Below are 13429 nucleotides of genomic sequence, written 5' to 3' on the forward strand. Positions count from 1 at the left end.
ATTTGGTCTTCTTTTTTTTCTTGTTTTATTCAATTTCTATGCGTCTGTGATGCTTGGTCGTGGGATTGTCTCCTCTACAAATACATACATTTCTAATACCTAGTATCATGGTTGAGTACAACATTTTTTTCATGTAGAAAGAAGATGAAATATCACGCATCCATGTTTAGTTTTGCAAAGAGTTTATCCTGTCTATTTCGACAAATTTTGTATTGGGTTATTGCATGTTTGGATTAAAGATGAGGGTGTAGCACATTTCTTCATTAGAATTCCAAATATCATTTGTAATGTTCTGATCCAGAAAGACAGATTCCTTGATCCCTAATAATTATCCTCGTGTATTAACAACTACTATGGAGTCATAGACTAATACGTGTGAAGTTTGGAGGTTGCATTGGATGTATGGGCTACGATGAGGGTAGTATTAGCCCAGGTTGCGACGTGGTTGGGGGTGTGTTATTTGTCACTTCATTTGTTTTTCAGTTACCACTATCAATGTTATAGGAGAACAATGATCATTGTTTATTTAAGTGAAGGGTACCAGACTGCCATTCATTTTTCTTTCACTTGGTGACCAGAATCTTGAGCAACTTTCATAAGTTTTAGACGATTTATGCTTTCTTCATTTATTATTGCATGAAATATATGCAATGTAACTTCGTTCTCTGTCTTTTTTCATTTTTCATTTTTTAGGTTTCAACTGCCAATGGTTGTTTTAACCTTAAGTTTGATCTCATTCTTTATATGCCTGTGATATTGCAGTCCCACAACTTAGATTGGGGTCAATCATGGGCAAGAAGAAATCCCAAACTAAAATTGGTGACCATTCAGCAATGGATGAGAACAATTTGGTTTCACTTCATCACTTGGACTTCATATTCTCCGCAAAGAGGTGGGTGATTTTGAGGGCAGTTACTAGAAGAGAGGAGAGGAAGATCATGTAGAATAGGCAAACTTGTACCACATGATACTTGTTTCCTACTTTTCTGGCCATGGTTTTGGTCTTTTGGTATCTGTGAAGTGTGAACTACTCTTGAATCTGGATTATTGTTTTGTCAATGGCATATAACGAGTCACACAAACGTTTGTGTTTAGCCATGTTGATCTGGACTGTGATCAGAATCAAGGAGCATTGGACAAGGTTTTTCAATTGATTTATGCTTAATTTTTCATCTTTTGTGATAAATCCATCATGGATTTTTTTTTTTTATAACTTTTTTGCTAGTTTATCATAATTTGCGTTTAACTTTTGACCAATTCCAAATATGTACGATAGATTGCAGCCTATGGTGATGGAATGATGTTTCAACTCCTCTAAGATAAATTTTAATAAATTTAATATATATATTTTTTGAATTATATTTTGGGGTATAATTTTTTGTCAATCTTATTGTTTTAGAATTTGCATTTCGTTTGAAAGTTTGTTTCGGGTTTTAGTGAAGAGAAAATTTGAGAGAGAAGATTATGAATTAACTTGAAGGAAAATGATTTTTGCACTTTCCTTTTATCCATTATGCACTACCCTTCTATTCACATGAGGATCATCTTTTCCTCCTTATTGACATGAAGGTAAAGATTACCTTTCATGAGTGGAAAGCTTAATCTCATGAAGAGCTTAATTAGAATGTATGGGCAATTTGGTAATTTACATAAATAAAGACCAAAGAAAGCGCATGTGAATAAAATAGGAGTGCAAAAATTATTTTTTCTTATTTAAAAGATAAGTCTCCCTAAAATGAGTAGGACTAGAGCTCCTTTATAAACGCTAGGGCTCAGCTTGGCCAAAAAAATAAGCCGGATTATTGGCTCTTTTTGGATTATTTGGCTTGTTGGGTACAGAGTGGTTTGGCTAAAAAAAAACTAGTCATGTGACGAATTCTTTTAAGCCCGAATGGGTAGGATTGTTGCACTTCGATGAGGCAATAATCTCCCTTAGGAATACTCCATCCGCCTCATAATGTTTGTCCGATCCGCTAAACGAAAACGTAAAAATAATATAATTTTTACAAGTAAAATTCAAATTTTCCCAACAATTTATTAGATATCAATAAGTTTTTTTAATTTGTGAAAAGAATTTAAAATTTTTTCTCAAAAGAAATGTATTATTTTTGAGTCTTCGTTTTGAGAACCGAACAAATTGGTAATAGGGTCTTTTTTTTTGCCAAACCAGGCCTCGATATACTAGTGTCATGTATGACTACTATTTATACTGTTTTTTTCCTCGTTGAAGGTTTCCTGTAGAATTAAGAACCCTTCGCAAAGTCTTTCCAACTCTCTCTCTCTCTCTCTCTCCGCGAAGAAAAACGACCGTGAACTCGTGAAGTGCAGAGGGGACTCCCACCCTGTTTCTGCGCACACGCCTCCTCACAACGCCACCCCAAAGAAAACCCAGAAAACACTCTCCACTGACTAGCAAATGGAACGATGGGATTTGCCCAATCTTCCACACGAGATCGTCTACGACATCCTCTCAAGGCTACCCGTCAAGCCTCTGTGCCGCTTCAAATCGGTTTCCAAGCCATGGCTCGCTCTAATCACCGACCCCCAATTCATCAAATCTCACCTCCATCAATCCATGAAAAGCAACTCGAACCAGAAGCTGATGATCATCCCTCCTCGATGCTCCCACACTTTTGAATCTTTCTATGCCCTAGACTACCAAGCACCCGATCATTCCGTAGCCGACCTCAAAATGCTCTGTAAGAATTCTCGTGTTGTTGACATTCGGGGCTCATTCAATGGAGTCTTACTCTTAGATCTTCTTGATGGTTTATGTTTATGGAACCCATCAGTTAGAATGTATCAGAAATTTTCACGACCTAAGGGTACCTGCGCTTTTAGAAAGTATGCGCTTGGTTATGACTCTATTAATGATGATTTCAAGGTTGTTGCGGCTGTTTGCCTCATAAATCATGCCCTTACCAATGTTCATGTGTTTAGTTCTAAACTAAGCTCATGGAAGAGCATTGGAGACTTTGGTTACTCTAGTTATCTTCAAGGGCCGGGGAGTGTTCTGAATGGGGCACCGCATTGGTTTCTGTGTGGCAACACCGATATGTATTCCAATATTGTTTGCTTTGATGTTATGGAAGAGAAATTGAAGGAGGTGCCCAAGCCTATATGTGAAGTTAATAATTTTGTTAGTTTGGGGGCTTTGGGTGGATGGCTATGTGTTGTTGACAACCGTCTTGAGAGTCATTCCGATGTTTGGGTGATGAAGGAATACGGCGTGAAAGAATCTTGGACCAAGTTGTTTGTTGTACCCAATGTGCCACTAAATGTGGCAGGAGAGTTCTTTTTCCACTACTTTGACCTGCTGTGTTTCACCAAGGATGGAGAGGTTGTAATGAGGTTGAAGTTAGAGACAGAGGAGTTAGTGAAGTTTGTGATCTACAATCCAAAAAAGAAAACTTACAAGAGGATGATTGGGATGCCTCAAGATTGGAAGCGGTTTGATGTTGCTGTATATGTGGAGAGTCTTGTTTCACCTCATGGCTGCAACAGCACTAGAAGGCACTGCTAATCAAAATGGAAATGGAAGAAAAAGTGGTAATACAAATTATCAAACCATTATTTTTCTTATTCTTTCATTTTGCATATGTATTTTGGAACTTGTGTATAAATACTCTTTTGTTGGTGCATGCTCGTTCTCCTCAGTGTAGACATAATATCTTTTTTTTTTTTCCCCTTGTGGAGCTTGGTGTTCAGAATCTTGAGCAAGCTGCTTCTGTTTTGGAGAACTTATGCTTTCTTCACACTGCTTGGTCTTTGAGAGCCTTCAATTTTTTTAATTGTGCTGTGTTTTATTCTTCATTTAGTGTTGTGGCCTGCAGGAAATTATGGAACATGTTTTGGCCTTTATTTTTAGGTTTTAATTATAACCGAGTATTTTAGCCTTAAGTTTACAATTACTTTGTATTTTTATTTCAGTCCAGTGGACCACTAATCCCGAGACTAGTAACCTTTGTTGATGACTACGATCAACAAAGGTAGCTTTGTTAGTAATATTGATGAAAAAAGGCTATAACTGTACTAACTTTGTTTTCGGCGGATGAATATGTCACCTTTGATCGTGTTTTCAATGAAGAAAGTTCTTATTGTCATTTATGATGGAATTTTTCATTGTGCAAAGTTCTTATTGTCATTTACGATGGAATTTTTCATTCTGCCCCGCTAATAACGGCTAAGATACCTGCTACTTCATTTGGTTTTTTGTAGTCAATATAGCACAATGTAGGTTGCTCCCTTTCAATAGATAAAATGTATTCTTGTGTTGGTGCCGTGACTGTTAATTTCTTCTCCAGTATAGAAAGAATGCCCCAACAAATGTACAGTATATTCTAGTTTCTCAGGGAACTTGGTGATCAGAATCTTGAGAAACTTTCATCTGATTTGGACGATTTACGCTTTCTTCCAACTGCTTGGTATTTTCGTTTCTTTAATTTCTCCTCAGCTGGGTTTTGTTCCTTCACTTAGTACTGCATTGAAATATGCAATATAATTTCGGACACTCTCATTCTTATATACTTGTAATTTTGCAGTCCCGCAGCAACTTAGATTGGGTTGAATCATTGGCACGAAGGAATCCCGGACCAAAATTAGCGACCATTCAGCAATGGATGATAGCAATTTGGCTTCACTTCATCACTTGGACTTAATATTCTCCACAAAGAGGTGGGCAAAGAGAGGAAGATCATGCAGAATAGGCAAACTTGGACGCATGATGTGCGATTTCTAACTTTTCTGGCCATAGTCTTGGTCTTGTGGTATATCTTTGAACTACTATTGTGGTATATCTTTGAACTACTATTGAATCCGGATTATTGTTTCGTTAATGGCATACAATGAATCGGACAGCCACTTCTCTTTAGACAAATGACTGGTTGGCACGTGATCCGATAATGATTATGGCGCCCGGGTGTCTTCCTGTATGATCTAATCTATGTGCTCTCTATGTGTTCTTCTTGGTTGTTCTTAGAAGGAAAGGTTAATTACTGTGTCATGAGACTCTGAAATCGGCATTGTCCTTCTTCGCTTTCGTTAGTTGATGTTTCTAATTTGTGATCTCTCTGAAGTTCACGAAAGGTTTTTCTAGTTTCTAGATTCGGTAGGAGTTGAATGAAGAAGAAGAAGCAACAACAAATGCAAAGGTAAGAACTCAACCAAGTTCTCGAATTACATGAGAATGTGACCATGAATGGGAAATGATGATCAATGGGGGGTCAGGTTACCAACTGATTATGGGAGTAGCTCTCGTTTTCTTCTGAACTTTTGTGATAAATTTACCATACGTTCGGCTTGAGCTCGGCTACTCAAGTTCTCATTCGGCTCAAGTTCTAGGTCAAGTGTTTTGCTAAAAACTTGACAAACGAATTTGAACATTCTAAAATTAGGTTTGGTTCGACTCTGCTCATTTACACTCCTATTCATGAGTGAAGAGCTTAGCTAAAATGTAAGGGCAATTTTGTGCTTTTTACATTAACAAAGACAGGAAAGTGCACGTTAATAAAAAAAGTGCAAAATCATCTTTCTTATCTAAGAGAGAACAAAAAAATAATACTATAGACTACTAAGGGGCATTCTTTTGGCCTTAACTTAAAATGAGAATTTTGTTCTTATTTGAATTTTTTTTAACATTTGTTAGTTTTGCGCCAAATTTTTGTCGGCTATTGATTTGTTTCGACGATAGTCAGAAAAATAAAATTTCTTTATTTTTACCCAAGTATGGAAAAATAACTATTTTTAGCGCAAAAAGTCACTTTTTTCTTGTTTAGTTTAAGAGGAATTTAGAAGGAAAATAACAAAAGAAAGAATAATTTTCCTTCACACTTTCATGTTCTTTTATTTTTTTTTCCCTTTTCCTTTTCTAAGTTCCAAACAGGCCCTAAAGGTTTCCTCAAGATCGGAAAAGGATCGGGATCCTCTCCGGTCCTATAAAGGGACCGATCATTCCTGTTCAGCCCATTTTCAGGTATTAATGTGTTTTCAAAACGCATTTATTTATAAAATATGAGTTTTTATCCAGAACTGCAATATTTTTTAAACCTGTTTTTAGAGATAAATGCATTTCAAAAAAGGTTAAGCGGTACCCGATAAATATAAATTTGGTGTGTCTAATGTTCTAGACGAGATCTAAAATATAAATATTCCCGATCATCAAATTGGACCCGGGAACAGGCTGAACGCTTGGACAGGGCCGTCCAGTTAAAGGGACGGGAAAGGATCAATCCTTCTGAACCCGTTCCCCGCCCTCTCTCTCTCTCTCTTTCTCCGACTCTGATACTTGCTAGTTGCTTGCCTCCCTCTCTCCTACCTCACAACGCTGCCCGGAGAAAACCCTAGAAAACACTCTCTCTACTCTACTAGAAAAATGGAACTGGGTTTGCCCAATCTTCCCTTTGAGATCGTCTACGACATACTCTCAAGGCTACCCGTCAAGTCTCTGTGCCGCTTCAAGTCGGTTTCCAAGCCATGGCTCGCTCTCATCATCGACCCCAACTTCATCAAATCTCACCTCCATCAATCCGTGAAAAACAACACGAACCAAAAGCTAATCATCCTTCCTAAGTGGGGATCTTGCTATTCCATGGACTATCAAGCACCCGATCACACTAACAAGATTTAGAGAGAGAAGCTAAACTTGTGTTTTATTTCTTTAATTCTCAGTACAAAATGAATTACATCAGATCTACACTTATATACAACTTGAGAAAGAATCTTTTTGACTAACAACCTAACTAATTCTGCACGACCTCCACTAACTGCACGACCTTAACTAACTAATTGAGTGGGATTAATTGAGTGGGATAGGGCTGTGGAGCTGAGGCTGAGTTCTGGCTTGAACTAACTTCATTTGGCTTAACGGCTTCAATAGCTGATGCAGCTGCTGTACTTAACACACCCCCGCAAACGGAGGCAGGAAGAATTGATAGCCTCAGTTTGGAAGCAAGCCATTGAAAACGAGATATGGTCAAAGGTTTGGTAAACACATCTGCAATTTGTAGAGTGGAAGGAATATACTTTACCACTAATTGTTTCTGAAGAACTTTCTCACAGACAAAATGAAAGTCAACTTCCACATGTTTCGTACAAGCATGAAACACAGGGTTTGAAGCAAGAGAAATAGCTGAGTTATTATCACACCAGAGAATAGGAATAGATTCAGGAACAGAAACATGTAAATCATGAAGAAGATGCATTAACCAGATCATTTCAGCAGTAGTATTAGCCAGAGCTTTGTACTCTGCCTCTGTAGAAGATCGTGCCACAGTAGCTTGTTTCTTGGCTGACCAAGAGACAAGATTAGAGCCCAGATATACACAGTATCCACCGGTGGACCTTCTATCAACAGCACTGCCTGCCCAATCCGCATCAGAATATGCTGAAAGTTGGAATGAACTCTTGGTAAAAGCCAGTCCAAGATGTAATGTGCCTTTGATGTACTGTAGGATACGTTTGACAGAAGTAAAATGACTAGTCAAAGGATTATGCATATTCTGACAAACAGCATTCACTGCATAAGAGATCTCTGGTCGTGTGAGAGTAAGATATTGTAAGGACCCCACAAGTGTTCTATAGAATTCTGGATAAGGAAATGGTGAGTCAGTTGTATCACTACAACTGGTAAGAGAAGAAGGAGAGGCACAAGGTCTGCAATCTGTCATTCCTGCCTTCTTGAGAAGATCCAGAGCATATTTGGTCTGAGATAACATCAAACCTTCAGGAATGGAGACAACTTCTATACCCAGAAAATAATGCAGAGGACCAAGATCTTTGAGGGCAAACGTGGTACCCAAACCAGTATTGATAGTATCCACTAGGTGAGGGTTATTACCAGTGATCAAGATATCATCAACATAGACCAAGACATAGACCAAATCTGTTCCTTGAGAGAGAATGAACAAAGATGAATCAGCACGACTATTATGAAAGCCCTGATTAATAAGACTTTTAGATAACATATCATACCACGCTCGAGGGGCCTGTTTAAGAGCGTACAAAGCTTTGTGTAACTTGCAAACATGATGAGGAAACTGAGAGTTAACATAGCCTTGGGGTTGTTTGAGATACACTTGTTCCTGTATAGTACCATGAAGGAAAGCATTTGAAACATCCAGTTGCTTGACAGACCAATCATGAGAAACAGCCAACGATAAAACAAGACGAATGGTTTGTTGCTTGACAACAGGACTGAAAGTCTCAGTGTAATCTATACCTTTAGTTTGCTGAAAGCCTTGAGCAACTAACCGAGCTTTGTACCTAGCGATATCGCCATCAGAATTTCTTTTGATTCTAAATATCCACTTACTACCAATAACAGGAGCATTTGGAGGTAGAGGAACTAAAGATCATGTTCCTTGTTGAAGAAGAGCAGAATATTCCTCTGACATGGCAGTTTGCCACTCAGAAAAGTTAACAGCCTCTTTGAAAGAAGAAGGCTCAGTAGTAGGAACTGAGCTAACTAGTAAAGTAAATGGTTTCTTAGGAACAACAATACCATTTTTGGACCTAGTTAACATAGGATGAGGAGGGAGAGAAGGAGGAGGAAGGGACACTGAGGAAGAGGAAGGAGGAGATGTAGAAACTATAGGGACAGAAGAAGAAATGTGAGCAGGCGAAGTACACAGAGAGGGCTGAGAAAGATCAGGAACAGGAATGAAGGAAGAGGGTATAACTGGACAAGGAATAACAGGAGAAGAAGAGTGAAACTTAAAAGAAGAAATAGGAGAAGAAACTGACTGTGAAGGAGGTGGAGCTGAGGAAGAACTGAGCTGAGGATAAGGGAAATCAGTTTCAAGAAATTTAACATGTCTTGAAATGTAAACCCTGTTAGTGCTAAGGTCTAAACACCTATAGCCTTTCGTAGAAGCACAGTAGCCTAGAAAAATGCATGGTGTTGACCTAGACTCCAATTTGTTGGAAGTAAATGGTCGTAACCAAGGAAAACAACAACAACCAAAAGGCTTGAGAAGATGGTAATCAGGAACTTTGTTATAAAGAACATGAAAAGGAACTTGAAAATGAATAGAGGAGTTTGGTAGACGATTAATGAGGTAAAGAGCAGTGGTAATAGCTTCTAACCAAAAGGTAATAGGAAGATGAGCTTGTTGGAGTAATGCGATAGCAGTTTCAATAATATGACAGTGTTTTCGTTCTGCCACCCCATTTTGTTCTGGGGTGTGAGGACACGTAGTCTCATGAAGAATGCCAAAAGTAGCAAAGAAAGCAGACATCAACTTATTAAGAAATTCACCACCTCTATCAGTTCTAATAGTTTTAACTGTCATAGAGAAATGATTGGCGACAAAGGTTTTGAAAGCTTGGATATGAGAAGCAACATCAGACTTAGCATGTAAAGGAAATAACCAGCAATATTTGGTGAAATCATCTACAACAAGGAGATAATATCTGTATCCAGAAAAGGAGACCACTGGGGATGGTCCCCATACATCCATGTGAAGCAACTCAAAGGGTGAAGTAGTGTGGGATGTGGATAGAGAAAATGGAAGTTTGTGGCTCTTGGCCTTATTACAAGAGTAACACTCCAAAGGACTAACAGATGGAATGGAAAGATTGTACTTATTGGATAGTATTTGAAGCATGCCAGTATGTGGATGACCTAATCTGTTGTGCCAAAGAGATGCTGAGGAGTGCATGCTAACAAAAGCAGTAGCAGACTTAGAGATAGGAAGAAGGGGGTAAAGCCCCTGGTGGCATTTCCCTTGATGAAGAACTTTGTGACTGGTTTTGTCCTGAATAATATAGCCACAAGAGTCAAAAGTGACAGGACAGTCATTGTCCAAGGCAAACTGATAGACATAAAGGAGATTGTGGGAAATAAGAGGAACATGTAGAATATTGGATAAAGAAAAACTAGAAGAGGGAGTAGAAAGAAGACCTGTGCCCGAGTGAGAAACAGGAATAGTTTGCCCATTTCCAACAGTAACAGTTTCAGTTCCAGAACCCCCATGAGACACCTGAATTTGAGTAGCATCATTGGTAACGTGTGAAGTTGCACCTGAATCAAAATACCAAGGGGGAGAGGATCCGTAGCCTGAGATACCGGATGGTGGATAAAAACCATTCATATTCAAAGCATAATCACCTAAACCCTGAGCTTGTTGAGAAGGGACCCCATAGTAACCCATGCAATCAGGTGTAACAAGTAAAGCTTGAGCATTAGAAGAGAACTGCGAACCAGTAGGAGGAAAATTCTGACCATGTGGAGGAAAATTCTGACCAAAAGACCTGCCCATATGACCAAAACTTGATGGTCTATAATTCAGATTCTGTCTATAATAACATGCAGAAGCCTGGTGATTATCCCTTCCACAGATTTGGCAACTTGTCGGGGTTGATGGAAAACTAGCAGGTGGAGTAGTAAAACCAAAAGGAAATCCAGAATTATTAGAGTTGCCTGGATACCCTAGATAATTCGAAAAACCAGAATAGGGCTTGGAAAATTGCTGTGGAGCAAACTGAGTTCCTTTGAACCTGTTCATATTTCTATTAAAACGTGGGCCATTGTATTGGGGAGAAGCAAAAGTAGGAAGAAATTGCTGGGAGGGAAGAATAGGATTAGGAAATTGAAAAGGAACAGAAGGTGTAGGTAAAATGCCAGATGTAGAGGAGGAAGGTATATTGATGGAGGTAGATGGAGATGGTGTATGATGTTGAGCCACAAGTATTGAAGAAATAGGAGTAATTTCTGGTGTAAGATGCAGTTCTTCTGCCATTAGCAAAGAAGAAAGACTACTAAAAGTCATATCATCAATTCGTGTACGTATAGTCTGCTTGAGAGAATCATAACCTGTTTTCAGACCATTGAGAGCATGGAAGATAAGTTCTTCATCGTCCATTTGCGTGCCAGATGCAGCCAATTTTTGAATAATTCCCTTGATATAATCAAGGTATTGCTCCATAGTACCAGTTTTGTTCAAACTGTACAATTTTCGCTTAAGATCATGAATGTGTGAGCGTGATAACAAACTGAATTTCTCCTCAAGTTTAGTCCACAATTGACAGGTTTGATCAGATCCAACCACATGAGGTAGAACAGGCGGAGTTAGGGTTGCAATTAGACAAGATAGCAACATGCGATCAATCGTAGTCCAATTAGTAAATTCAGGATTAGGAGTTTTCACTCCAGATGCATCAACTAAAAAAGGAGAAGGTTTCTCACACAATCCATCAGCAAAGTGAAACAAAGCAGTCGCCTTCAAGGCATTCTCAACTTGAGTCTTCCAAGCAAAGTAATTGGAGGAATCGAGTTTAAGAGTGATGAATGACTGGAAATTAGCAATCAAGAAGGAGAGAGAAGGAGGGAGATACGTAACAGAGGTTGAAGATTGTGCAGATCCGGAAGATTGAACTGCCATTGTTGACGTCATGATGCAATTTGTAGCACTGTGAAGATAGACGAAGGTAGGAGAAAAGATTATGCTGCTGGAGACGAAGAACGGGGTGCGGAAGACGAAGGACTTGTTGCTGTAGACTCACGCCATTAATGGCTCTGATACCATAACAAGATTTAGAGAGAGAAGCTAAACTTGTGTTTTATTTCTTAAATTCTCAGTACAAAATGAATTACATCAGATCTACACTTATATACAACTTGAGAAAGAATCTTTTTGACTAACAACCTAACTAATTCTGCACGACCTCCACTAACTGCACGACCTTAACTAACTAATTGAGTGGGATAGGGCTGTGGAGCTGAGGCTGAGTTCTGGCTTGAACTAACTTCATTTGGCTTAACGGCTTCAATAGCTGATGCAGCTGCTGTACTTAACACACACCTTAGCCGAGCTCGAAATGCCCTGTAAGTCTGGTGTTCAGATTCTGGGCTCATGCAATGGAGTCTTACTCTTAGATAGTGGTGCTGAATTATGGTTATGGAACCCATCGATTAGAAGTTATAAGAAATTTTCACGACCTAAGTGCCCAGATACCCTTTATTGTGTAATCTCTGGTCCTGGTTATGACGCTATTGGTGATGATTTCAAGGTTGTGGCGGTTTTTTTCGGTTTACGTAATGCCTCTATCAATATTCATGTGTTTAGTTCTAAACTAAGCTCATGGAAGAGCATTGGAGACTTTGGTTACTCTCCTTATCTTCATGTGCCGGGGACTGTTCTGAATGGGGCACTACATTGGTTTGCCGATGTATATGGATCCGGATCCTCACATAGAGGATCCCAATCGGATTTATATTTCCATATTGTTTATTTTGATTTTATGGAGGAGAAATTCAAGGAGGTGCCCAAGCCTATTTATGAAGTTGAGTTCCTTGAGAATGAAAACTGTTATTTGGGGGTTTTGGGTGGATGGCTTTGTGTGGTTGACACAGATCGGGAGAGTCATTGTGATGTTTGGGTGATGAAGGAATATGGTGTGAAAGAATCTTGGACCAAGTTGTTTGTTGTACCAAATGTGGCAGGGGGCGAGTTCTTTTTCCAATACTTTGAGCTGTTGTGTTTCACGAAGGATGGAGAGGTCATAATGAGGTTGGATTCGGAGAAGTTAGTGATCTACGACCCGAAACAAAATACATACAAGAGGATTGGGATCCCTCAGAATTGCAGGCCGTTTGATGTTGCTTTATATGTGGAGAGTCTTGTTTTCACCTCATGGCTGCAATGATACTAGAAGGTATTGCTAATCAGGTGGAAGTGGAAGAAAAAGTGGTAAGTCAAATTATGAGACAATTATTATCATTATTCTTTCTTTTTGCAGATGTATTTTGGAACTTGTGTGAATACTCTTTTGTTGGTGCTTGCTCGTTCTTCTTTGTGTAAATGTACTACGAAATAAATTATGATATCTAGTGTTTTCTCGTTGAGCTTGGTTGTCTGAATCTTGAGCAACTTGCCTCTGTTTTAGGGAACTTATGCTTTCTTCACACTGCTTTGTCTTTGAGAGCCTTCAATTTTTCCTGTGCTGAGTTTTATTCTTCATTTAGGGTTGTAGCCTGCAGGAAATTATGGAACATATTTTGGTCTTTATTTCTAGGTTTTAATTGTAATCGAATATTTTAGCATTAAGTATAAACTCATTCTTATACCCTTTTTTGATATCTCGGTATTTGATTCCAGTCCAATGGACCAACTAATCCATAGGCTAATCCCACTGTCCAAGGACTGGCCCAACAAATGAATGGATAGCACAGATGTTGGAGTCGAACCCCAGGCCGAAGGCATCCAATTGCGAGGCGACTACCACTACGCCTACCCTTAGGGTGGAAACTCATTCCTATATGCTTGTGATCTCATGGTCCAACAAGCTTAGATTTGGCTGAATCATTGTCATGAAGGAATCCCAAACCAAAATTGTTTGCCTTTCACCTACCGAGGAGAAATGATACGTCTCATTGGATCACAAGGGGGTTATACCGTTATAGGTTATTCCATCTCATGGTAGATTGGGAATT

At 39.0% G+C, this 13429-nt stretch overlaps 2 protein-coding genes across 4 annotated transcripts in view; both read left to right on the top strand.

Moving 5' to 3' along the window:
• Positions 1–13429, top strand: part of LOC131324869 (F-box protein CPR1-like) — a 54586-nt gene that overhangs the window by 35160 nt on the left and 5997 nt on the right. Inside the window, exons 1-2 of one of the 3 annotated variants that reach the window (XM_058357044.1) lie at positions 2239–3549; positions 4542–4870. In XM_058357044.1, coding sequence (XP_058213027.1) covers positions 2417–3523 — 1107 coding nt within the window. In that variant the 5' untranslated portion in view covers positions 2239–2416 and the 3' untranslated portion in view covers positions 3524–3549; positions 4542–4870. Of the gene's footprint in view, positions 1–2238; positions 3550–4541; positions 4871–13429 lie in introns of those variants that run through there. The other 2 variants (XR_009199470.1, XM_058357042.1) reach the window with 2 other exon arrangements.
• The window catches only part of LOC131324874 (F-box protein CPR1-like), a 40229-nt gene continuing 38601 nt past the window's right edge, over positions 11802–13429 (top strand). Inside the window, exon 1 of the mRNA XM_058357053.1 lies at positions 11802–11878. Coding sequence (XP_058213036.1) covers positions 11815–11878 — 64 coding nt within the window. The 5' untranslated portion in view covers positions 11802–11814. The remainder of the gene's footprint in view (positions 11879–13429) is intronic.

Source organism: Rhododendron vialii, chromosome 4a (assembly GCF_030253575.1).
Source record: "Rhododendron vialii isolate Sample 1 chromosome 4a, ASM3025357v1".
NCBI classification, from domain to species: domain Eukaryota; kingdom Viridiplantae; phylum Streptophyta; class Magnoliopsida; order Ericales; family Ericaceae; genus Rhododendron; species Rhododendron vialii.